A 27,362-nucleotide genomic window follows, 5' to 3' on the forward strand; every position below is an offset into this window, starting at 1 on the left:
TTTTTTTCCCCTAAAGCAATCTCACACCTTTCCCAGTCAGAACATTGCAGCATTTCATTAACTTGGGATTACTGACAGAAAACCTTCTCTTCATATATGGAATCATAATTAGATTAATTCATTTCTTAGTATTTTCTTTTCCCACTCCAGCACAAAGCAACAAAATAACAGCATTGTATGGGTAGTAAATTTGTAAAGAATAGCAAACCTTCTGTTGATTTAATTCTGCTGTTAAAATGTAAAACCTGCCACATCTCATCTGCTGGGCAAGTATTAACAAGTTATTTGTTGAATTGCTGTTCAGCTGATGGTAGCTCCTAACTGTCAGTTGAAGAATGTTTTGTGTTCCTTATCTCTTCTTTTTTCCACCTGCCGCACAAAGTGGGCTGTAAAGCATGTGCAAATCCAAGAGGCAGATGGGTGAAGGCCCTTAGCCTGTGGTATGCTTGTTTTCAAGTGTATCTAAAAACCAAGCATTATTGGGTGTGCTTAGCGACAATGACACTTCTAGATCTTTCATAGGGATGCTGATAATTTGTCAGTTATTTTCAATTACCAATACCAATGAGCCCACATGTACCTGAACTTCATTCCTGATCAAGTGGAACGTATCGTTCGGCTGGAATTTTGTTGAGAAATGAACTGAGGAATTTGTGAACCAAGAAGGGCTTTAGGCTTATGACACTGTCACTCGATTTTCATGGCATACAGCCAGCTGGATAAACACTAAACCAGTACAGATGATCAATTGTAACAAACCCTTGGTATGCTGAGCTCATCTGTGCTACGCCCTGGCAATCTTATTCCAAGTACCATGCTACAGGCACCATCCTTTGCCAGAAGATTAATCACAAAAGAAGTTTATATTCTTCAGACTAAAATGAGTGCATTGTGTATGCTATGTCTAGTACAAGATTACAGTTGTATGATTGTACATAAATAGAAAAATATGATCTATGTTCTTGTGATCTTGTTCTGGGACTTGTCAGCCTTAACAGTCCAGTGTTGCAGTCCTAACTCAGCTAAAGTTTTTTAAATTGCTGTGTTTGTTTCTTTTGCACTATCAACTGCAGATAGCTTCCAGTCAAAGCTTACCATGAGTTGTTGGTGACAGAACATTTAAATACGATATACAATAGATCCTATGCTGTGCCTGCGAGTCTGTATTAAGGATAGTGTATTGCTCATTTAGCTCCTGCAATAAATAAACCAGGCACTTATTTAATATTTCAGCTTATTTAAATTCATAGCATTATTCAAAGACGATGCAAAATACATATTGGATGTGAAAGAATTGGATGAAGTTTAGAATACTGTATGCATAAAAGCAAATATGCCGCAGGAAAAGCAGAGACACAAGTACTCTCAAGAGTACTCAAGAGTATTAACAGGTATTACTGAATTTACAGCAGCATTTCCATAGTTCTCCTTCCATGACTTCAGTTACAATTTTATTTGTAAGCATCTCTATTTCCATGTTCCTGACATTTTGCTATTCGCTGACTTTAAACTGAAACTTTTGCTTGTTTGTTTGTTTGTTTGTTCAGCTCTCTTTCTGTCAAGGAGACAATTGATGGTCTGGGTTGAGATCCCCTAAAAAATTGGTGTCCAAGGAACATGTGAGATGTAATTGCTAAGGTTTTATATCATTAATTCCCACGTTTTAATTTACAAACCTAACCTCTTGGTTAAATCTGTTTGTACGGCCTTTGTAGCCAATGCATTGCAGTGTACTAGGTGTTAATAATACTCCACCTCCTGGAGTATCTTAATTAAAAACCTAAGCTTCACATTGATTCTTTTTTATTTACAGAGAAAGCCTTGGAAAACAAAAGGTGTAGAAGTACATCTCAACAGCTTTTCACACCCAAGGTACTTGGTATGATGTTTTGATATCAACTAATGCTTTTGAGTAGTAGCTCTAGTAGTAAAATTTAAAGGGAAGGTTATTGCCACATTTCTTGCAGTGAACACTACTTTCAGTTACCAGAAAATAGGATCTTGAGACACTTATTCAGTGAAAAAAAGGTTGCTGCTCTAGCTGAGGCTGAAGATGTGTATGTTCTTTCTATCTGTTTGGTTTATAGGTGATGGGTTTTCTTTCATTTGAGAAGATTCAGCTTTCTCGAGGGCAAACATTACCTGTTTCCTGTGCCACAGTGAATGAGAAGACACACACAGATATTTGTAATAACATATCAGATGTGCTTTTCTGTTTGTTGGGGTTTTTCAGCCTGTGAAGAATACCTCACGTGGTGAGACATGCTCATGGTAAGAATGAGGGAGACAGATAAACAGCTTCTGGAAATGGGAACAGTGTGGCCCAGCACCTGATGAAAAAGTCTGAATGACGGGATCTGTTTAACAGATAGTCACAGGATAAAGCAACTTAGGAAACAAGAAACATTGAGAGAGTACAGCTGGGGCACCACGATTAGCGAAGGCATGTACCAAAGTGGGTGACAGAGAGCACAAAGTATTTCTTATTTGAGTCAAACTTTAGGTATATTTGTGATCCAAATTTTAACTGTCTTCTCTTCTGGCCATATGCCCATAAGTCAAGGCAAAACGTTCATGTGTTGGGAAAATTTTTATGTGTAGGATGGTCTAGTACAACCAAATTATACTAGACTTCTCCTTTATGTTTCAGATGTTAGAATTTAATCAAAATATAAATTGTTTGTGAAGGAACACGGCTTGCAAAGGGATAAAATCTGTGCCAAGAGTTCATTTAACAAATATCGAGGTGACAGTGGATAGCATCATTAGGTACTGAGGGAAGAAAAATATTACAAATCTGTAAGAAGCAACAGACTCATCCCTGGGGGGAATGGATAGCAGGGTGCTGTGCATTGATCATTCAAGCCATCTAATTAGAGTTGTGTCAGCAGAGATGGGTTCAAGTGGCCCAATCTGCAGTGAAAATTGTCAATTACAGTGCCAAGATTAAACTGTTGGTTTAATATTCTTGCAGCACTATTGGTCAGGCACAAAGCCAGTGAGAACACTATAAACTTACAAAGTAGGTAAATGGGAATTTGAGAGTGATAGATGTAATGCGGCAGACAAATCAGAGCTGTAAAGTGGTCAGTGTGGTAACTTCAATTGTTCACTCAAGTGTGGCAGTGTCTCACATATGAACAAGCTTTGTTATATAGCTGAATTGAAGGAACACAAATCAAAATGTGCACATAAAAATTTGTCATACATATCTGAAAAATAATAATATTTTAGCTATATACCTTACTACAGTGATTCCTTTTTTAATCATACATTTCCTAGAGCTGTTTGAAAAACATGATTAAGTGCTCCAGTGGGCATCTGAAATGTTTCATATTGTTACAACTAGGAATAAATGGTCAAAATGTCCTTCAGAGACAATGCAAATCTCAAAGAGTTGCTCATTCTATAGCGTCCTCCAGATCGGTACAAGAGTAGGTAAAAAGGTTTTAGCAAACAGCAAATTCCCAGAAGATCATGTTCTTTATACAAGTAATATAGTTTTAACTTTTTTTTTCTTTTTTTATGGCTGTGGTGTCATTGGAAATAACAGAGCAGAAGTGAGAAGGAGCTCTAACAATGCACAGAGAAGTGCAGTGTGTAGCAGTGTCTGCCTGGGCAAGAGGAAGCTGGTTATCTACACCACAGTAAAACAACCTTGAAAAAACCTACCTAAACTCCTTTAATTCACCAAGCAGAAATAAGGAAAAATCTGAACACAGTCCTTCTGCATCTGACAGATGTGACACTTATGAGAAAGGACAGCACGCGAGAAAGGACAAGCATGCAAAAACCCCCTTTAGTAAAAACTCAATGCACCCATTACTAACATAACAGAAATAGGAAGTGGCTTTCTACATCTTTCCCTTAACTCACACTACTCCTGGGCTGGCCTTTCTCATTTAGTTCAGCATACCACAGACTGACCTACTTCAGAGCAAGTGGGTCATGATACAACTGAACCCTGCTCTTGTCTGCAAGCAAGAGTGTGTCTGAGTCAGAAACACTTTCTTCTTGTTATCATTCTTAGGATGGTACTTTGGCTTAAGAAAAGAGTGATTTTTCAGAACCTGTGTTGGCAGGAAGGACCCAGGCTTCTCAAGAGGAAGCTCTCCATTGTAACTGCATTAATTTTGCTTCATATTGTCCATCACGGTTATCGCCAACACTCTCGATAAATGTATACTGCAGCTTTTCAAAGGCTTTTGAATATTGACTGATAGTGACATTTATGGTACCTTAACTCTGCCACTCCTGCAAACTGCTGACATAAACAAAAATGCACAGGGAGCAACAGATGTATAAGTTATTTTTCCAGGCTGTTACTGTCAATACTTTTAATCTCTGCACAGAAAAACGGATTATCGCACCCAGAGATAAAAATTGCTGGAGATCCTGGATGAACATCTCTGCATTCCATTGTTCTTTCCAGTGGAGATATTTTTGAACTCTTTATGGCGCATATGCAGATTCTTTGAGGATGCTCTTTCATGGCTTAGAGCCTGTGTGCACTCTTTGGACGCTAAAAAATATCAGGGCAAAAATTTTGTCTCAGCAGCTTAAAAATTTTCCTTCTAGAAGTATTTGCTAGTTGCCCTTTTCCCTGAACATGAAAAAGAGTTGCATTTCTGCTTAACAGTGCAGGGTCAGTGGTATAGACTTCAGCTGAGTCTGCTGCATCATCAGAGCCTCCGCTTGACTAGTCCTCAGGTAACAAGCTGTGTTTAAGTCCTTCCCTTCACTCCCTCACTACAGTTTTTACTTTTGCTGCCTGAAGTCTCCTTAGGTAGTCCTACCTGTGCTACAGCTCTGGTTCTGTTTTGTCAGAAAGACAAAATGTTAGTCACTATATATTTATTGTGCAGACAGGTCTGTCCTGGGTGCCACTCTGGGAAAGTCTTCCTCTCAGCATAGTGTGGGCTCTTTGCTCCCCACTCAGGTGGCCAGCAGTTTTTTCTCATTACTCTGTGGGAATAGAGAGAGGCCATGACAGTAGTGCCTCTTTGGGACAGGCTGGATAGCAGGCATGGAGCTAAAGGGATTGACTTCTGCCATGACTCCACTGCTCCCGAAACATCTGCTGACAGAAGCAAGGAAAGGAGGTGAGAGTCGAGGCCCCATTTGAGTATCATCTTTCAACGTCATTATTGCCTCCTCGTCCTCGGTGATGACAACCCGTGAGGCTGCACGTTCAGATGAAGTTGTACAGCAGAAAGTGAGGAGAGAACGTGCTGAACTGCCGGCCGCTGATGTCACGGAGCTTTGTAGCCTTTCCACTTCCCTCTGCCCTGTTTAGATTGGGCCCGTATTTTCCCTTTCTGTGTCTCATGAAAAAAAAATGAAAAAAAAAAGCTTGTTGGCATATGATATATAAAACCTTGAAAAAATGATTGCTAATAATTGATTCAGTGATGCCAATACAACTCTGAAGTGCAGAGCTGAAGAGATGTTTACTATGTAAGTTGTAGTTGAACTGCAGATACTCCTCATTTATACTGCAGATTCTCCTCATTTATGCTGCAGAAAAGTATCAAGCCTTTAAATTTGACTAAAAAAGTTAAATGTAGCACTTCTACTTGGTGTTAAGTAATACTGAAGGCTGCATGAATGTGTTTTTATGAGGAACAAAGAAGGTGTTAACAGAGAAAGCAGTGTCTGTGCCATGTTCATTGTTCACATCACTTAAATTAAAAGGACAGAAAAATATTTACATTCTGAAATGATAATCTGGGTGGATGTGTATTATGCTAAATACAAAAAAACTAAGACCAAGACTAGGGGTTGTTCAAAATGTTAATTTTGAATAGGATTGGTCCAAATAGGTCAATTCAGTTGGGAAGCTGCTTGGATTATTTGTTTTCAATAAAAATATTTCTTATCTGCTTCAAGACTTTCCACATGCAAGTAAGACAAAAAGATTTAAACAAACAAATGGGAATGAAAAACCCAGAGAGTACTTTGTCCCGCAGTCATGTTCCAGAGTAAATCTGGAGTTGGCCATTGTGTTTTACTTCCTTGCTTTCAAAAACCAAAGAACTGTCTTCAAAGTGAAGCTGTAGGGAGCCATTGGGGTGTTTTTGGAAAAGTCACGTATTTTTAAACACTGACTGGGACTGTCTTCTGTTGGTCAGTTGTCAACAATGTGGGCTATGAGGAGATTTCCTAAATGAAAATGTGTCTGCTGCTTCCCCCTATTGATGCTCCACAGCCATTTCTGCTTAAAGCTTGACTAAACTTTTTAGTTCTATTAGTGCATTATCTTTTAATGAGCATATATTGGTTATAGTTTTTCATATACATTTTGTTTTCTGTCTTTGATGAGACAGTATTTTCATACTCATGTATCTGAGTTTCTCCTTAAAAAAAAATATATATAAAACGGCTGATTAGGGTGTTTTTTCATTATTTAAAAAATTATTTGTCTGCTTTCTCTATTCATTTACTATTTGCTTTTCAAATCGCTTTCATGTATTTGCTATGCTGTTACTTGTGGCTCCTTAGTGCTCTGAATTTTATCTTTTTTTTTAGCGCACTCTAGCTTTTGAAGATCTGATACTTTCTTTTCTATGGAGTAAATGAGAAGCCTTTGGAGCTCTGTATGAATTACGCAGTGCGAGCAGTTCCAGCTGACGAGTGATAAGGGCCGAGCCCACCCGCTCCAAGAGTCCCGCCATGTCTGACAGACCGCCACACGAGGCCGCTCCCCGGCGCCCCCAGCACCGCCCCTGGGGCTCGCGCAGGCGCCGTTTGGCCGTTGCCATGGGAACGGGCTCGCGTCCGGGGCTGGCGGCGCAGGATGGGGCTGAAGCGGCTGCTGCTGCGCTACTACCCGCCGGGTGCGGAGCGGGGAGGCCGGGGCCGGCTCCGGCGCTGTCAGGGGCTGTGCCGGCTCGGCGGGTCTGGGGCCGCGCGCGGACGACAGTCGTTGGGCGCGTGGCGGGCGCCCCTGTCAGAGACGCGCGGGGTGTGGGCGACTCCTGTCATGGGGGGTTTCCTCACCCCAACCAGAGGGGTGCGGGGGGCTCTTGTCACGAGGGGTTTCCTCACCCCTGTCGTGGCTGGGGTGGGATGAGCAGTTGGGTCACACACCTGCAGCTGGGTTGACTTGAGGTGCAGGTATTTTGGCACTACGGTTGATGACTTCCAGCTGGGCATCACTGATCTGAGCTCTAATTAATGACTTATCATTGCAAAACCAAGGCAGTCTTGCTCCATCGCAGTAAGGAGTTTAGAAAGTCAAAAGTGGCAGTTGCTGGCACCAAAAAATAATAGAATCATAGAATGGTTTGGGCTGCAGGGGACCTTTAAAGATCGTCTCATCCAGCCCCTCTGCCATGAGCAGGGACACTTTCCCTACCTCTCTCCTTTCTTCAAGGTATATGTGTTATCAAAAGGCCGGTTTAGCAAAAGGTTGCTGCATTTCTTATTTTTCTTTTATTAATTTTGTGAATATTCTGAGCAGAGCCATGCTTTGAAAAGCTATCCTGCTAAGTACTCTTCGTAACTTATTATGAACTCAATCAGGAGACTGTGAATTTTCACAGGTGAAACAAGATAGAGATGGCTGGCTCAGAAAGTATATTGTAGTAACAGATCTTTCTTTCAAATTAAGTACTTTTCTTGCAGACTTGGTAAAATGCAAACTGACATAAAAATTCTTCTAAATTATTCTTTCCCACAGAAAGCCAAGGAACAGCAGAACTCTTTAACAACTTTTTCAAAACAGGAAACAATGCGGTTAAAGATTTTAGTACTTCAGTTCAGTAAAAGATGCAGAGGTGCCAGAACATACCTAGAAATTGAAAGTGTGTTATGATTTTCTATACGCTACTACACACAGGCCTTTGCAAACGCTGAAATAAATGCAACAGGTTTTGTAAAATGTGTTTTCCAGTCTTCTTGGAACACCAAACTACCATAAATATCTTTAGGACAGCTTCTTTGAAAATAGAGCTGATGAAAGCACGCAAAAAGCTGTTGGGGAAAAAAGAGCTCGTCAATTTCCAGAATAGAAAATGGCTCATAAATAATAATGTTTAGTATCTTTTATCATATAATCATATCAGAGTTGCTCATAACCCTGCTAACTTTCAGCAAGAACAGCTGACCTTCTCCTAGTTACTGGAAGTAGGGCTGCTGAAGTCAGTGGAGCAATAGAAGTGGAAGCATTGCACTCTATAGTGCAGGTTATAAAATCCCTGACATCAAACTAAGATATTTTTACAACTTCTGTTTTGTTTTTTGAAGGAATTATGCTGGAATATGTACAAGATGGTGAGCCAAAGACCAAATCTATAGATCTACTCAATCTTAGACCTGAGTAAGTATGATGCTATTTCAGATAACCGCACTCTCTGCTGTTTTATAGCATGCTCATCTGCAACTCTGTTTGATTGTTTTAAACATATTTGAAGTCAACTATGTCTTTGTTCACCGAAACACTCACGCAGAAAAGAAAATAACATAGTTCAAATAATTCTCCTATTGTTTTAAATACGGAATCTTGCATTCCAGCTGATTTTTAACCATCATGCTTTTCTGTTCAGAGGTGAAGCCTCTTTTTGCTTGTAGAGTTATGGTTATCGAAATGCCTGTACAAAGCCAGTAGAAATGTACAGTGCTGAACTTTGTGATGAATGACAGTTTCTCTAATAGTATTTCTGGTCTTCAGAATGTGTTCAAAAAGCGGGTCAAACTCAGCCCCCAGTTTCATTGGTTTAAATGATCTTTATTTAAATTGCCGAAAATAACAACTAGACATCAGTTCAGATCTCTCCTGTTAATTAATTAATCCTCGTAACAACCATAGGTAAGAAGACGTAATCTAGGCAAGCGATTCCCTCACATATGTTCATGTGGCAAAACTATGTATCTGCTTCTGTTGCAAGTAATGGAAGTTTTCTGGTTTAGATTTAAGTTTGATAGGATATGTTTAGGTAAGATAAAAGGTAGAGGTCACTTCATGAAGAAGCAAATGAGACTTGCTATGCGAAGGACAATCCTCAATCACATCTGGCTCTGCTATTCAGGCAGCTGGAAGGCACCAGTCTGAACCTCTCATATGTCTTCCTGGTGAGGAATAGAACAAATTTGTTGTAATGAGGATGTTGACTTGACAAGTTACTATGCTGAATTATCTTTAATACCACTACACGTAATTTATATACCAGTGCTTGGGAAGTTATTTGACTGGCTGTTTTGTGCACTCAGTGACAGAATATAATGGTATGTCAGAATCAGAGAATTGTTTAGGTTGGAAGGGACATCTTGAGTCCATCTAAAGAAGGGTCAGCTAGAGCAGGCTGACCAGGACCATGTGTAGCTGGGCTCTGAGCATCTGCTAGATGGAGACTCCTAAACGTCCCTGTGAAACCTATTCTGGTGTTTGACCACCCACAAAGCAACAAAGTGTATTTTTGTACTCAGATGGATTTTTTTTCTTTTGCCTTTTTTTCATTTGTGCTCTTTGATGCTTTTCCTCTCAGTGGGCAGTACTGAGAAAAGTCTGGCTTCATCTGCTTCATTTTCTCTTGTCATTTATTTGTACACATAATAAATATGGAACATTTCATGAGTTTGCATGTCATATCTGGTGTTTTTTTAACATAACTTTTTGGCTGACATCAAACACCATGGAAAGATTATCACGATTTATGCAGCTCCCAACTATTTCTTCTGCTTTCCTCCAGCTAATGTCTTCTTTAGGCACCCGAAATAGAAAATGAAAAAGAGCTGAGAGCCTTAATGTGGAGTTTGTTAGGCAGAAGGGCATGAAGTAATATCAATATTGACATTGATATGGAAAAGTCCTTGCATGTAGGCTAAAGTTAGTAGACAATGTAGGCTGTACATGCAAGATGAAAAATCCAAATTTATAAATTATTTGTTTTTATCTACCTGGAAATGTCAAGATCAATACTCTGGATAAAACCTAATGAGTCACTTTATGAAAGAAAGAGGTTGTCTGCTATTACTTAACAGGAGTATAAACACTGAGAGGATACTAATTTATAGGTATGTTAGTGGCTCCCACTTAGAGGACTGATGTAGAAAATCCCCTTTAGACGGCAATAATTTACATGCTAAGAGAAATGCTTGATTTTCTTGCTAGGACCAGTTTTAAATGTATGTTGGTGTTTGACTGCTGGATATTGTCAACCCTCAGTTTCTCATGGATGGCCAGAAATCAGACGGTGGACCACATTTTAGAAGTTATTCTTGTAACTGAGGGTTATAGGAACAGGCATAGATTTGTGAAGCCACAGGCAGAGATAATTTTAACACTTTACGTATATAATTTATCTTGTTGTTACTTCATGGGCAACTAATTCAGAATTGATGACATTCCACTTTAATTTGGATATTTATTCCAAAACTACCAGTTTTTGATACATATCTCCCCTGTCTGACCCTCTGTGGAAACTGTTTGAAAAGGTAAAGTTCTTGCCAAGCTAAAATTTGTAAAAATTTCAGCTTAATGAACAACTTCAGTAAGAGGAAGTATAGAAACCAAGAAAGGTTTATCCATAGTTCTTTAAGCTGTTACAGAGTAAGTGCATATAATTGAATGGCTTGCTTTGATTTCTCTGCAAGTAAATAATATTCTTACTTTTATAATAATAATTATCACCAAAGGATGAAATGTGGTGAATTTGGTGATTGTGTTTTTGTTGTTTTTTGTTGTTGTGGTGGTTATTTATTTATTTATTTCCCCTCATAATTAGCACAGATGCCATAGCCTTGGTAGAAGAAATTCAAAGAGGAGAACCTCTCATCACGGCTTCATACAAGGAACACGTCATACATTTAGTACGAAGATTGCAAGAGAAGCTAGGGGAAAAAGAGGATCACATGTTCCATCTTTTTAAGGTCAGAGGCATCTTTAAAATAATATGGGGGACTTGGGGGTGTTTCAGTTGTGATGTTCCAAGTCTGTTTCTACTGCTGCGTATTGTGCCTGAGAGCAAAATTTGGACTTTGTGACCAATTTCTTGGCTTTTTTCAATCACCTCTGCACTGTTTAGAGCAGACATGTCAAACTCACTTTCATCAGGGGCCACATCAGCCTCGCGATTGCCTTCAAAGGGCTGAATGTAATTTTAGGACTCTACAAATGTAAGTAGTCCTACATTTACACAGTCCTAAAGTTACAACAACTGAGTCTGGCCTGGTTATGTCTGCCAGGAATTCCCACTAAAGGGATGGGAGGTACAACCGTTCCTAGACTTTGTTTACACAGGCTTATGTACAAGGGTGTGTTTTGGAGAGAAATCATTTTCCTTTTTGTCAAGACTCTGTGAAACAGCAACACCCATAATCATGTTTAAACAAAACCTGTAAATAGGCCCCAAGTAACTTAGGTTCTCAGAAAGGCCCAAATTATTTTCATACGCTTGTCTACTTGTTATTCATTTTGTGAAAATTGTGATTATTTTATGTATTCTGCTACATACAGTATTACTGGTTGTCCCTACTTTCTACCATTACTATTATGTCTGACAATTGGTAGTTTGATTTTAATCTGACAGCACCTTGTAAATTTCTGCTCAATGAGTAAGAATTTTAAGAAAAATTATTAAAGAGACATTTCAGGATTTCAAATCCAGGATTCAGTGTATCAGAAGAAAATAGATATAATTGTTTTTAATTGTGGAAATAAAAATAAAATTCCTTCCAGAAACGGCATGTTGAAATGTGGTATAATTAAGTGCTGTGTCTTTATTGTGTCAGCAGATGGCAATGTGTAGCTGTTAAAAATTGCTGGTCAGTACCATGTGATTGATTGTTACCTCACAGAGAGAAAAGGGAGAAGTTTTGTGTTGATCTGCTTGGCTAAAACAAAATCTTACCTGTTGCTAGATGTAACTTGGTTTCTTTTAACCAATGGTACCAATCTGGCTGAATGCTACCAAGATCTGTGTATTTAACCTTGAAAACAGAGCTATGTAGTTAGACATCTTAAAAAGTTGCTCTTCTAAGGTATACTCTCAACTGAGACAATGCTTTTCTCAAGCTTTTAAAATTGTTTGTTCATCACAGAGACTGACAAATCACAAAATGCATGTCCAAATTTCAGTGTAAATAATGTATTTGTTCTTTGTTGGGTATAGTGCCATGTTTGAGCTTCTGTATTTGGAAAGACTAGAAGCAGACAAATCCAAACAGTACTGCCTTATTTCCTTTACTCAAGAGTAGCCAGAAGTGTGTAAAAAGAACTTGGTTTATATTTCAGTTCCATTTAATGCTTGTAAATGGAACATGAGGATCAGCTGCTTCTGAAATACTAAAAGAAACCACAAGAAGTGGGTGGGAGTGAGGATTTTTTTTTTCCCCTGACAATGTTCCGTGTGTTTGTACTGTTTGGGAAGGAATATTTTTTCCTGTTGCACTGGAGCATAATCTTAAATGAGTATATAAACCTGTCTTTTTGTTATTTCCAGTAATTGTGGTGACAATGTTATGTTAGGCACTCTGCAGAGAAGCAAGCTTTTGTAACAGTTTCTCAGGTTTTAAGCTATTACATAGCAGGGGTATGTTGTAGTGATTTGCAGATTTATCGTGGGGACTGCTGGAGCAGATTTTGCAGAACCAAGGTATATTTTTTTAATATTACCTTATGATTTGATTATTGTATCATTTACACAAGCCATTCTTGCTGGCTGAGAGTTCTGTGGATGAAGCAACTGCAGCACTGGGCTTTGGAAGGACAGAATTACGGCAGTGAGCTGAAACTGAACATAAACCCATCTCATTTTCCTCCCTTTTTTCATAATTGTTAAATATTTTTGTTGCCTGCGTGAAGCCTTAAAAATGTCATGGATCAAATTTCCATAAATTTCCATAATTATCCATTCTCACTTGCAGATATTTGTATACTGTGGCTGTTTAAAAAAAAAAGGCAAAACATTTTTGCCTTTTCCACATTTGGTTGCCCATTTCCACTGCTGTAGCTCAAAGTACAACTTGTCTTTCTCTGGAGAACAGAATTTGCTGTTTTTCTAACATAAAATACTTTTCTGTTTCTCTCTTAGTCCTTCACTTAACCATTCTTATTTCTTTTCCATTTTGATCAATCCCTACTCTTCTGAGCAGATGATCTCTGAGCTCTCATTTTTCTTTTGGAGGCAGGCAGCTGAGAAGGCTAGAGATAAGAGCAAAAAGTTGAAGCTCTGGTAATATGTCAGTGATTAAATGGCATTGTTCATAAATCATTTCTTCTTCATTCACATGCTAAAGAGAACACCTAGTGGACCACTTCTGTATTCTTAACATCCGTTTACTCCACTGTCAGCAATTGCTGTGATTTCCCAGCTTATGTTTCTATTATGCTCAAGCAGAAGCCAACTTGTAATAGGTGAAAGCTGTTCAAATGCAAAACCTGTTATACAGTAGCCACCTTATTCAAACACAAACCACATTACATTTATTTTGGTCATTTTCAAACTGTCCTGGCACACTGACTTTCACTGGCAATATCTGAAACCATTTTTACCTATGTTTAATAAACCTGAATATATATTATTATGGGTATGAGGTAATTTACATGAAACATACAAATTGTCTGATTGAAGTGCCTTAGAAACAACATTAGAAAAACAGTTACTTCCATAACCTAGATAATACAGGCAGCATAAAATTTGAAATTCTGCCTTTGAATTATGCCTTGATAAGTGTCTTTGTTATGGTTCTGCATGCCTTTTTTGTCATGACCTCACTGGATGCAGCTGTAGCTTATTTCTGTGCTCCTTTTTTTAAAACAAAATCACATACTAGCTGAAAACATCCTATAACCTAAAAGACTCAAAATAATAAATTCAGCTGGATTTCTTGAATCACTACATAAGGCCTAATGTTAGTTGGGATTTCTTTCATCAGTGATCTCATCAGGCATGGTCTCCTCACTAATTTGTTTTTGCCCTTGTGGCTCTGTTCCAGGGTTACTTTGCTGGTCTCAGATGGAGAAAAAGCAAACATGGAGGAAAAGAGAGTTCATTCAAGTAAAATATAAATTTGAAATCAATATAATATCTTCAGTGATATCCTGCTGAGACATGAGTCAGTTTTTAGTTAAGGATTAATGTATTACAGCTGTAACTGCTAATCTGGCAGGAAGAGGATAAAATATTAATCTATTTAATATTTTGGGTGTTTTTTTTAATTGCATCAAATGTTTTCTTCTCACTCCCCAACTTCTCTTTCAGATACTTAGAGCACATATATTACCACTGACCAATGTAGCATTTAACAAATCTGGTTCCTGGTAAGTTGTTTTCAAGTCAAAATACATAATCGCTAATCAAAGTTTTGTATTTTTAAATTAACTTGTAAGGAAATTTCCGTGCTTTTATCTTGCTGCAAAAAGAATTCATCTGTGCTGCTTCTAAGCGGTTTTAAGCATGATTGCGGATTAGATGTCAGGCCTTTGTGGAAGAATCAACGGGAGATGCAAAAAAGTGGTGGGTCAGATTCAATTCATGCATTTTTTTTCAGCCAAGGTGATAGTTTCTTGGCAACTACAATATTTCAGAAAGAAGCACCTTTATGGCAATAAAATGAATATTACTAAAATCTAAATGAATCTTTGACATAAATTAATTTGGGATTTTCACTGTAGTGGCATTTCATGGTAATTGATTTCACTGTGGGCATATGCCTAACCATTTTTTCCTTCATGTCTTGAAAGCAGCAGCTTGCTTTTTAGTTGAAATACATTAAAGATTAGAAACAAGATTTTGTTTTTAATGAGTAATATTAAAAAAAAAAAAAAGAAGAAAGAAGAAGGAACCTCTGTGGTTATTAATCTATATTTTTGAAAGAAATAAGAAATTGAGGGTCTGAGACAGCACTAACTGAAATGTGTAGAAATATCTCATTTGACTGTGCACCAGGATCAGTAGGATATTACTGTACTCAGAAATTAATTTATCTTTACTTCAGCTTTATCACTGGAAGCTATGACAGAACCTGCAAAGTATGGGATACTGAATCTGGAGAAGAGCTACGTACACTGGAGGGACACAGAAATGTAGTCTATGCAATAGCTTTTAATAATCCCTATGGGTAAATATGTTTTCTCTGAGATACATAATAATTGCTTATCGTGTTATTTTGCAAATACAGAACTGTTTCTCAAACTTTAACATAAAAAAGACTGTCTCAAATTGAGAGAGTTCAAATTCTGAATTTGTAAAGTTCAACTATAGCTGATCACCATCATATACATCACACTGTGTATTATTTGTATAAGAGAAATATTCAAGCATATTTTCTGCTATAATTTTTAAAAATGAAATTTAGACATTCAAAATATGAATTCCATTAGGAGTTCAGTGTCTTGAAAAATACATATATATGTTAATTTAATATATTGAAACACAGATTAATTTTGAGAATATCGATATGATCAGATTATGTTCTGAATGTTAATCATTCTTTACTGCCTCCATGTAGTTGTATATGATGTGAGATATAAACACTTAAAACAGCTTGAGTCGCTTCAGTTAAGGAGAAAGAACACTTCTGTCATAACAAAAGTGGATTTCTCCATTATTATTTAGGACATGATATAGAAGTGTCAGAGCTATTGAGTAATTTCTATAAAATCCACAGGGTGCTGCTGTATGAATGTCAAGTATGAACCTGTGCAGGTTTTTTTTCTGCAATGACTTTTTGTCCTAGGTTAGAATTGCCACCTCTTAGGTGGAGGGAATTATATGTTAGCTATTGAAGTTTCATTGTCACTTGCTTCCTGAGGAAACTGTCATGTGTAAGCAAATGATTTTGCTTCTCTGTAAAATAAGATAAATTAATTCCTATTTTTACATTGAATCACATTACCTCTTTCACAGTCAGAAACCCTATTTGTCAGTCAAGCAATACACAGTTAATATCAGGAAATAAATGTTAGAGACTAGTTCTCATACAGTATGGAGCATCATCATTTCCTTCTAAATGAAAAGATTTTATCTAGCATAGGACCTGCTATATCGGTGTCTTATATTGTTTTTATTCTTTACTTTAAAAAAGCAATTAGTGAGAAACTCTTTCATATACTTCGAAGAAACCAATGTATGAGAAAAATCTGTTCAAAGACCAATAACTAGACCGTAACATAAAAGTGGAAAAGCAATATACGAGAAAAAAAATCTGATGAGAATGTTGAGCTACTTTTAAATTAAAAGTTCAGTTAAAAAAAAAAAAATCTGCTAATCCTTAGGTTTCAACACAGTGTCCGTTGCTATATTTTCTTAGTACCTCACTTCAGTCTTTGGTTTTGGTCACAACGCTTCGACTGACATGCGTGGGAGTGGCGTTTGACCTCTGCAATTTGGGTAAACTACTTATAGAAAGAGTTTATAGCTATTGATAAACAAACAGATACTATCTGATGAAATGACATAACTTTTAAATACATCTGGAAGTACAGCAGATAACCTACATTAGGGATGAGGTTAGTCATCAGTTATGAACACTTCTGTGCTAATAGGTAGGCACAGTGCGTGTTACAGAAAGTAATGATGGCAGCTAATTTTTTCCTTTAACGTAACTTCTTTTTGTGAAATCCAGCTCCAGGATCCTGTAATGCAGCAAAATGCACCAAAATGTGCGAAAATGCATGCAAGCTCTGATGACGGGGTATTGTTTCTGTGAATTCTACTGTCTTTGAAATCAGAAGTCTTTTTTTAAGTAAAAATGACTGGATCTTTTCCATTTAGTGACAAGATTGCCACAGGGTCTTTTGATAAAACCTGCAAACTGTGGAGTACGGAAACAGGAGAATGTTATTATACTTTCAGAGGACACAGTGCAGAAGTAGTGAGTACTGGTGGATGTTTCTTATTCCTTTATGCTTCTGCACACTATCATGGATGGCTGTGAGTTCCATGGCTGATATGGGAAGGGGCAGCTATTCTGCTGCATCTATTCACACATTCAGACATTGTGAATATTTCTGCATTGCAAGAAAAAATAGCCTCACAGTTCTTTAGAAACAGAATAAAACATTGTATACAGTTTGAAAGGATATTTTTAAGTTTGTTACAACTTCCCTTGTTTGCTGAATGTTTTTGAAAAATACCATAACAATCACAATTTTCAGTTTATTGCACGTATTTATTCTTTGTTGATATATACATTTTTTTTTTTCTAGGTATCTTACATTGCTTCTCATATTTGCAGAACTAAATACATAAGAACATAATTATTTGTATTGCTCTTTCATGCTGAGATCTGTACTTTATGTACAGGACCAACTGGAGCCATAGAAGAATGAATTTCTGAAATTTTTAGTGTGTTAACTGGGAATATATGGGATGCCAAAATGTCAAATATAAACAAAATAGGAACAGTTTAATCTTAAAAATGGTTGGTTTCCTTTCCAGTGCATTAGGAGCCCTGTTAGCAATAACAAATATCTTGATGCACAGCATTCTGATTTAAAATATCAGACCAAATCCAAATCCACTGAGAATTTTAATGTTAATGCAGAATGTATTTTTTAACAAAAATAACTATTTAATCGTTATTCAATAAAGCATTTTGGAAATTGTTTCTGGAAAAAATTGGAACTTAATTTGTAGATTGTGAGGCCTACAACTAGTGTGAGAAAATGGTAGTTTACCTTGGTGGAAGGTGAGATTAGTTTCAGTGGGTTTTTTATTTTCTGGATACTTGGAAAGAGAACGTTTGCTTCTTGAGACAGGCTGCAGTGATTTTGTGTCCACAGATCAGTTAGCTAAATATTTAAAAGCCTTTCAATTTCTTCTGACTTCTGTAGGCATTAGACTAGCCACAAAGTGTTATGGCTTGTGCTAGCAAGTAATTAGTAGAAGATAACAGCAAGCAGAAAATGATGTGTTTCTCTGAATGAAGTCTGTTTCTGAAAGGCCATTATTGCATATGATTAATTGCTGGAGAGGACATCTCCACAGGTATTCAGCATGAAAGAAAAAAAAAATAGTTTTCTGGTACGGATCAGTAGGTTGCAAGAAGTACCATGTGTTCAGCTACAGCCGGAGCACTCGGGTCTCCTGGAGGAGGTGTGAGCAAGTACTCCTAGGAGAGGGGAGTACACTTGCGACACTCTCATCCTGTGAGAGAGGATGAGTGTGCATGCAAGGGTGTGAAAATGCGTGTGTGATTAACACAACTTGGAGTTACAGGAGGACTTTCAGAAATTTGTAGCTGTTTATTAAGATTGCAGAAGTTTATCTTTGTAGTATAGGTACTGATACTGAATATATAGTTCTCTGCCATTTTTGTGCTGTTAGGAAATTAACAAACTTCTTCAGTCTTGATTTTAATGAAAACATTGTGAACTAAGTAATTTCTCCCTGTGACACAAATGAAAGAACATAAATAGAGAATTTTAATCCGGACTTGGAAAATAATACAAGAGGTCTTCCAGTAAGTCTTTCTAATGCATTGCCATTACAAAGCAGCCAGTGAATCCATTTCATTTGAGTAGCCATCCAGAGTTATGTCATAAGGATTTGTTGCTCTTCCAGTGAACTGTTGGAAGAATGCTACAATTTTTCTGTATTCAATAAAATATTAACTCAGATCTTTAAATTATTTAAAAATATTAATCTGACCCATTGAGAAAATTGATATACTCTTCTTTCCCACTTTTTCCATCCAACTTTTCTTGCTACAGGTGTGTGTATCATTTAATCTTCAGAGCACATTGGTGGCAACTGGAAGTATGGATACCACTGCCAAATTATGGGATATAGAGAAAGGAGAAGAAGTAGTCACCTTAAGTGTATGTTTGCCTTCCTTATGTGTTTAAAGATGTTCCTTGCTTGCTTAGTTTTCTGAGATAAATAACAATATAACCATTAAAACGGTTTCCGTTACCAGGTGGGTTCCATGGTGATTGCATTTACAAAACAGATTAAGAAAACTTGAAGGGAATTATAAAGCTATGGTGTTTTATGAGAGGCCATTTTTATCAAAAGATGGATTTTCTCATTTTCATTACATTACTGCTATAGATCAGAATGCCTTCCATTGCTCATTAAAACATATGGCTATACTGTAAATTATGGCCTCCTCTGCTTTAACATAAAGTAATTCTGAGAACATTAAGGTCAGGTACTACATCTGTCTGGGTGTAATACCTGAGAGCATCAGCAGAGGAAAGACATCTAATTACCTCCAGATCGTGATGTCTCTCTGCTCTATGTGCCTTGCTCAAATTTCACAGTTTCAGACTGGCCTGTGTTGTTTCAATGCATTTCTCTCACATAAATCCTAAATAACAGAGAATGCATAAGCTTCCCTTAGGTGCGTGTGGCCTATAGAGTGGGAAAGGTGTTTTCTCCTCCTTGCCTTTTACTTCCTCAGAGCCCTGAGCAGAGCAAAGAACAGTGGAATTATGAACCTTTAGCTTATAAATATGCTTACCTTCATTTTTCCAAGCCTCTCCACTAACACCAGTGACAAGCTGTACTGCAGTTTACTGTAAATGAATCATCTGTTTTCAGTATGTGTTGGTGAAGAATGTGATTCTGTTTGAATCAAATATGGAATATATGCACTGATGACATCATTGGACAATTGGTCATTGCTTAAGTGATGTGCCTGGCTTTTTGCAGTTGTTGGGATATTGACTATTCCACAGTCCAGTAGGTCTTTCTGTCAAAGTTGTGATGTGCACGACAAGACTATAAGAAAGATATTGCAGGGTTATAAAAGAGCTATGCTGCTGAAAAAAAAGCTACATATTGAACTACATTAACGGAAAAGTAATAATGTGCTTTCTCATACTCCTTCTATAAAATGATTTCAGGGACACTCAGCAGAAATTATTACTTTGTCTTTCAACACCACTGGAGATAAGATTATCACTGGCTCCTTTGACCATACAGTAGCAGTGTGGGATGTTGGCACTGGCAGGTACTAAAGTACTAATAAATATAATTTTACATTGCATGTTTTAATGACAAATAAAAAAGACAATGTTGAGCTACGAATTACAGACCTGGTACTTTGGCTTCATTTAGAATGTGCGTTTCCTCATCTTATCATTTTATTACTCCTGTTCCCTTTGTTCTTCTGAAAAGGAATGCTTCCCATGAAATGCTTTTGTACATGCTTTTTGTTGTAAATGTCCATCTTATTAGCAATGAGGAGGCAGATAGAATGGACAGGTCCTGTGTATGTTGCTGATGAATTCTCCAAACAGGAAAATATTTTGTCGGCATGAAACCTCATTGTTTTTGAAGGTGTCTAGAATTTCTAGATGGAACAAACTATTCCAGTAGAAAGAAAGTATATTATAGGTCATAGAAAATAAGTCTGCTCATATTGCCTTTATAAAGCATAGGTCTGTCTTCATTTTCGCAGTTCTTTATGTCAGTATAAATTTATAAAGAAGAGAACATTTGGCCTCTCTGACTGTGGAGAACAAAATGTCTTTATTATTATGCTAACAAATAATAGTGTAGTAGCTAGATATGAACTTATTGTGGTATCCTGAAAAATCCGCTTGTTTTTTCAACTGGAAACCCAGTATAAATAGAATAATAAAATGGTTGCCCTGATTATCAACAAAGTAATTTATGAAGACAACAACTCCATTATGTTTTCAGAGGTCATGTCTTTTTTCTTTTTGTGAAAGCAAGTGTAATATCTCTGAAATTTATATATAAAAGGAAAGTGTATGTATAGTGATATCTTGGGGTAATAAACAATGTGTATAGATTCAAAATGAAAGTAAACATGTGATTTTAAAAATAATGTACATGTAGTACATAATTTAAGGTGTGACCCTGTAAGGTTTGAGCTTGTTCAACATCAGCAGTTTAATATTTGGCATGTAAATACTTAGGAGGCACTCATTCAGTGAATCAGACCTTTGGATTCAGCTTCATTCAGCCTGTAACTGGGGGTCAGGATGCTGGACACCATGATGCTGAGAGACAGTTTCTTCCTATTTGGAATTATGGTGCAAATATTAGAGATTCTGTGTACATTTCACTAGAAACTGAAGACTAAGGCAGTATTATCATGACTGAAACAGATTTCTTTTTGTTTAATAATTTAAATGGAAAATTTTTATGTCATTTCACAAGTCCATTTTCTGGGTTCTTTCTAACTGACTATCTCACAGACTGTGGTTTCTGTGAGATATTCCACATGTTATTTATTCTGCTTCTTGATCAGATATTTACACTGAAGCTTAAAGCCTGAACTGTCTTTTTAAAATTTGGAAATTAAAGCTTTTAAATTTTAAATTAAGACTTTTTCATTGTTAGATATTTTGCATATTAGGTATTACAATAACAGCAGTCTTGATGGACAAATAATATGTTCACATATTATTTCCACTGATTTTTCTACTTGTTGATTTTTGCTTTTACTGTAAGAAAGTCTAAATAATTACAACAGTAATTCTATAAAATGACATGAGTGACATGAATACAATAATGTTTTTGTTATCATAAACAAATAGAAAATTCAATTGCTCAGGAGATTTGCTTTGCTGTTCATTTAGCCTATATATTAGTTTAGCTACTCGTATATCTCATGCAATGAATAAAAACATTTCAGTTACTTAAACTCAGTTGTTTCTCTAGTCATTAATTTATCCATTAGTTAAGGCAGTTTTCTATTAATGATACAGTGATATTAGCATTGTGATAATAAACTAATTTACTAATCCTTTAATATATATAGAAATAAATCTTTTTTAGATTTCATTACTTTATAGGCCATTAATTCATAGAAAGCAATAATGACTAATTGTACCCTCTCTATTAGCTGAAGCTGAAGGATTTAATGGAACTAATATTGTCAGGCTTTGTGTAGGAAGGAGTTCAGGATTAATGAGGATTAGAAATCATATTTCAGTTTGGCCATCATTTGCCTGTTGCTTGGGAACATGCTAACATTAAGTACCTGATTAAGTTCTGTTTGATCTTCAGTGGATTTTATAAAAGGCTTAGATTATATGGAGTTCTAAAGATGTACTGTTTACAGTTTGTTTAAATAGGATAATAGGATGCATGTGCTTTGTATGTAGAAGGATACAAGAAATCTGTCTCTGGCACTGGAAAGTCATCATATTTCACTGGAAATACATTCACTAAATAGTTTTGAAAGAGAAGGGTGGGTTTTTCTATTTTATTCCTTACTGATTCATTGTCTCAATGCTAAAAAATAGAATTGATGTAATATTAGAATCCTAAATGAGCCATACCACTCTGTTTAATTGCTTTAATAGATAAAATGGTGAAGACTTGACACCTTTACTATCTCATTTTATTATAAACTTACTTACAGTTTATATTCATTTATCAAAATACAGACTAAAAATATATGTGTGTGTATATATATATATTTTTGTTTGTTTGTTTGGTTTTTTTTTGGTAGGATGTTACATAATTTAGTAGGTCACCAAGGAGAGATTAGCAATGCACAGTTCAACTGGGACTGTTCTCTCATCGTCACTGGATCAATGGACAAAACATGCATGGTAAGAACATCGAGTATGTACTGAATATGTCTACTTGATACATAAAAATATATCTTTTGTAAATGGACGAACACTATTTTAACCTAGTACATGTAATTCATTAAAGAATTTACAACTAAATGTGAAACCTATAAGCTTAATCACTTCAATGAAGTCCAGTTAAATAGCAATATATATATTTTAAGGCTCATTTAATAAATACACTGAAATAAAAAGAAATACATAGGACTTCATTAAACTGACTAAACAGTGACTCTTTATTGATTGATATCCAGCTTTCATGTTAATACCTTCAGTCAGACATCAGAAAGGACATTTACATGTTGCTTTATGGATCAAGTAGAAATCTATCAAATAAATTAGTCAAAATAAGCAAAAAAAAAAAAAATTACCCTTATTTATCTACGCAGCTGTGGAATGCTATGACTGGGACACATATAGCAACTTTAACAGGTCACAGTGAAGAAATATTAGATGTCTGCTTTGATTATGCTGGCCAGCGTATTGCAACTTGCTCTGTTGATGGTAAGTGAAGTGACTGGGACTGCTGTAAAAATTGCAATAGTAGCATAAACCAACTTTTTCTTTTGGTTTTGCTTTGAATGTATCTTGATGGAAGTGGAGTATCATGACTCAAAACTATAGATCAAGCAAAGTGTGTTGCATTATAGGAAGCTTGGCATTAAACTTAAGAAGTTTTCCCCAGTTAAAATTTTCTTATTTTTCACACTTAATCAACTCAGTATGTCCTTCCCCTTTAACTTCAAACTTGTAGAGAAATAATTCACTTCTGGCTGGAAATGTATTTTAAATGTTTAGGTAAGTAGCTTTTGAGTGAAATATTACTTGGGTGGCTCAAATTTAGGCTTAAATGCAAAACGTAGTTGGAATTTTAATGGTGGATTCACTACTAGGCTTTCCAAAGGCACAGCAAGAGAATGGACAATAAAGAGGTACTGAAAGAAGCAATTCTGTTTTGTTATTGGTATGCAGCAGTTTTGTGTGCTTATTATTTTTTTTTTAGGAATCACAATAATTATTTTTTTATTCATCTGTATAGCGTTACATTATAGCACAGAATGACAATATCATATTATTTTAATATACATATGTGTTTTGATTTGCACTCTCAGAAACAGGATACCAGACTGGATGGGGGGCACTATTTGCATCTGATTTGCTGTAGTTGCTAAATTAAGACATAAGACAATGTAAAAAGTTTCACAAAATGTAATCAATAGCTTATGAAATACGATTAATATATTTTAAAATAGAATTAATATCTGAGATGTAATCAAAGCTTTCTGAATATATTGTACAGACATTCTGAAATTACAGACATCAGTGGTCCATGTTCTATGTGGACATTTGTTTTCACATATTAGAAGTTCTCCTGCAGAAACTATTAAGAAGTCAACCTTTTCCAATCAGATTACAGATCCTTTTTGACATATTTTATCCTTGGAGGAAACTGCACTAAGATTGTCTTCTATATCTTTTCAAATTAAACCTGAGGATGAAGTCCTTTCTACCTTATTAAAATGTTCTTATTAAAATCCATGTTTAAGCATCAGAATCACAAATGGCTCCTAATCTACTACAACAGGATCAGCAAGAGTCTATGATGCAGAAACACAAAAGTGCATTGCAAAGCTGGAAGGGCATAGCAGTGAAATTTCAAAGGTAAGTTGTCTGTGGTTTGCACTTTTTCTTGTTTGATTATGTGTGACATCCACGCCACCAGTTATTCAATGATAGAGGAATACCATTAAAGAATGTGGTGGCAAAATTGTAAATATTTGAGATGGACAGGTCTGGTTAAGAAATTATCTTTACTAAAAGAACATTACTTTTGACTACAAGCTATCAGTCGATTGTTTCCAAGTCCCCACTTGTGAGCTATGGTAAGACTGGGTGTGCCACTCCTAAAGGCTCCACCAAGAACTCTCTCTCCATATTGTCATGTTATTTACTGTTTGATTCCTTAGAACTGGGAAAGTAAGCAAGCTACTTGAGAAGTCTGTCCCTCCCAGGGATGGATACCTGGCTTACTTAACACTGAAATGATTGTTTTTTCTTATCTGTTTCCTTTTTTCTGAACCAGTATACAGGTTGGGTCTGCACATCACTTGACAGAGGACAGGGTAGCAGAGAGGGAGATGGTCACTGAATGTTCTCTCACTCTGATCAGAGTTAATAGTCTGATCTGTCATTGGTTGTACTCGTGTTATTAGCCCCTTGGAGTCTCCAGATATTCTGACAGAATAAGTACAAGTTTTTTAGTCTCTTGATGACATTTGAAGGGTATTGCCTCTGAGGCTTTTACCATCACTCTTATTCCTTCATTCTACCAGATCTGCCCCTCTTTACTCTTTTTCATTTCTCTGCACACCCAATTTATGAAATGGAACAGAAAAAAACCTATTTCTGTGGCAGAATACCTGAAAAGTCTTATTTTTGAAAGTGCATAAGGTACTTGGAAGTATAAAGCTTGTTTCGAAAATCACTTGGTCATGAAGAGTGTGCTCAGGCACTTTGCTGAAAGTCTTATCTGGCTCAGTTTTGAATGCCGAAGTTCAGTTCCAAATACATCTAGTTACTTCCAAAATCGTATGTCTTTTTCAAACTTTGTTATTTAATGCTTGCAACTTTTCATTATTCTTTCAAATGGATAGTTTTCACTGGCTTCCAGGCTAGTACGCTAAGTCTGTGCTGGTTTTGTTTGTTGTATTTTGTAATTGAAATGTGACTATTTTGAAACTAGGATGGTTCTAGTGAACAAAACTCACATGCTTTTGTTGTATTGATTTGGCTATTCTGATCATTCTGCTGAGAGAATATTAAGTTCAAAAGGGCTGGTCTTTCCTCACTTAATATACTCAGTGTGGATGCACTGCGGAACGCAGTCTGAGCATGTGCTGACCTGTGGGTGGGTGAGGGGCGGCTTCCATCAGGGTCCCTAGTGCTGCCGTGATCGTTTTGCTGGAACTGAGAATCTGCTCATCTGGGAGCATGTGGGAAAGATTTCTGCAGATGTTCTGTGTAGCTGTGAGCACTTGGGAAGTTTATTACTAGGAAATGTGATTTCTAGGGAACAGGCATTTTGCCCTCAGTAATCAAGCACTATTGCATTATTTAAGAAACCTGGTATTATCTGCTTAGTGCTATAAAAATATATCTGATTATCTGGAAATGCATGCAATTTTGGCAATGAATGTTTAATAAATATGAAGACATACTAAAAAATGAGTCACTTTCTGTGAAGTTTTGCTATTATAGAGATGTATATTATTTAATGTATAACTATAAGATATGTATTCGTTTTACATTGGAATGGTGACATTTAATAAAGTTGTTAGAGTTGTAGAGCAATTGTGATTTTGGGCAATAATGTTCTGAAGTCTTGATCCTATAGTGAGGTCATTGTATATAGACTTCTGTACATACACAAAGTTTTCAGCCACATAAGTTTGCCAGTGTGACTCTAATGGAATATTATATTGAATTTCAGCTGGAAAACTGAATGCAAGAGTTGCTGGTTTCTATTTTCACTTTTTAATTACTAGATATGCTTCTTTTTCTAAGCATATTGACTTGCTAAGTAATATTACCCCTTTTTATATTTTTTTTAAAGATATGTTTCAACCCTAAGGGCAATCGTATACTAACAGCCAGCTCTGATAAAACAGCTCGACTCTGGGATGCTGCTACTGGCCAATGCCTTCAGGTGTTAGGGGGTCACACTGATGAGATATTCTCCTGTGCTTTCAATTACTCAGGCAATATAATAATTACAGGTAACAAATATATTCTTTTTTTTTTTTCTTTGAGACATTTAATATCTTATCATGGTAAAAAAAATAGTCTGAAATGTGTCCTGGGGCCATATCTCAAATGCAGGTACCAGCAGTGACTTAAAATATACTAAAAGAAGAGCTAGAAACTCATTTTGGAACTGAGGCTTAAGTAAATACGGTCATGAACAAATGTGTATAACGGCATGGGCAAACTGTACCATGTGTCCTATGGGCAGGTACTAGCTCCAGACCAGTGACTAAGCCATTTTCTTGCAATGTATTTCAGTGAGGGAGGTCTGGATGAGCAAAATGCAAAGCTCTTTAGATGGGAGCATGCCTGTTGTGTCTTTGGCGCTGCATTCTGTTCAAGTTTCATTGGCTTCAAACAAAAAATTACAGGAGTGGGAAATATGAACAGAGTATTTGTTTCTTTGACCTTTTGAATGAAGTACCAAAATATTGGATGCAGGATGACCTCAGCTAAAAATATTGCTGTAGGTCCTGCTGTCTCTTCCTAGTCATGGATAGAAAAATATTTCTCTGGCTCCAAGTAGATAGTTGTAGATGTTAACGAAAATTGATAAATTGTGCAATACAGCTAAATGATTGCCTCACAATGTGTTTTTATTACTAGGGAGCAAGGATAACACCTGCAGAATATGGCACTGACTGAAGACAAGGAAAGATCCAGTTCGGTATATCCCTACTTCATGAGTTTCATAGTCAATAAACTCAATCTTACAGATGTTTCCTTTCATGCTCTTTGTTCAGCTTCAGCTTTGGTGAAATAGAGCAGTTACCTAGATTTTGATAGATTTGACTTTGTTGATGTCTAGTAGATATGGAATCATTCTTATTTTTAAATTGAATCTTTTCTTATATTTCAATTTGTGCATTTTGGCTCTTCACTGGATACTGCAGAGAAGAGTCTGGCTCTGTTATCTCAGTCACCTGAGAGAAACCGTGAGTAGTGTGAATGAATCTGGTAGGATGGCCCCATTTATTTGTGTGTTATTTTTTCCTTGTAACCCTTTTAATAAAAACTAGCATTGTGATACTCTCAGGCGTGAAAGGTGTTTTGTTGT

General features: G+C 36.5%; 1 protein-coding gene across 2 annotated transcripts; it reads left to right on the plus strand.

Moving 5' to 3' along the window:
- The first annotated feature begins 6,761 nt into the window (after positions 1-6,761).
- DAW1 (dynein assembly factor with WD repeats 1) lies at positions 6,762-27,340 on the plus strand. Of its 2 annotated transcripts, XM_065844864.2 has the most exons (13): positions 6,762-6,836; positions 8,248-8,320; positions 10,725-10,869; positions 14,202-14,260; positions 14,938-15,060; positions 16,716-16,815; positions 18,656-18,763; positions 19,793-19,899; positions 22,378-22,480; positions 22,891-23,005; positions 24,087-24,163; positions 26,115-26,277; positions 26,912-27,340. In XM_065844864.2, the coding sequence occupies exons 1-13, from the start codon at positions 6,797-6,799 to the stop codon at positions 26,944-26,946; spliced, it is 1,248 nt and encodes a 415-aa protein (XP_065700936.1). In that variant the 5' UTR covers positions 6,762-6,796; the 3' UTR covers positions 26,947-27,340. The 2 variants fall into 2 exon arrangements, with proteins under 2 accessions (XP_065700936.1, XP_071668414.1); XM_071812313.1 differs by lacking the exon at positions 6,762-6,836 and having other exon boundaries at positions 8,254-8,320; positions 10,730-10,869.
- Positions 27,341-27,362: the final 22 nt, after the last annotated feature.

The sequence above is a fragment of the Patagioenas fasciata genome, chromosome 9, assembly GCF_037038585.1.
Source record: "Patagioenas fasciata isolate bPatFas1 chromosome 9, bPatFas1.hap1, whole genome shotgun sequence".
NCBI classification, from domain to species: Eukaryota; Metazoa; Chordata; class Aves; order Columbiformes; family Columbidae; genus Patagioenas; species Patagioenas fasciata.

What these genes read in the sequence shown, in the direction of transcription:
- DAW1 (XM_065844864.2), top strand. Translation starts at nt 6,797, where the DNA reads ATGGGGCTGAAGCGGCTGCTGCTGCGCTACTACCCGCCGG. An exon ending in TGGGATGTTGGCACTGGCAG is followed by an intron (nt 19,900 to 22,377) that starts GTACTAAAGTAC and finishes TTTTTTTGGTAG; the next exon opens with GATGTTACATAATTTAGTAG. An exon ending in ATAGCAGTGAAATTTCAAAG is followed by an intron (nt 24,164 to 26,114) that starts GTAAGTTGTCTG and finishes TTTTTTTTAAAG; the next exon opens with ATATGTTTCAACCCTAAGGG.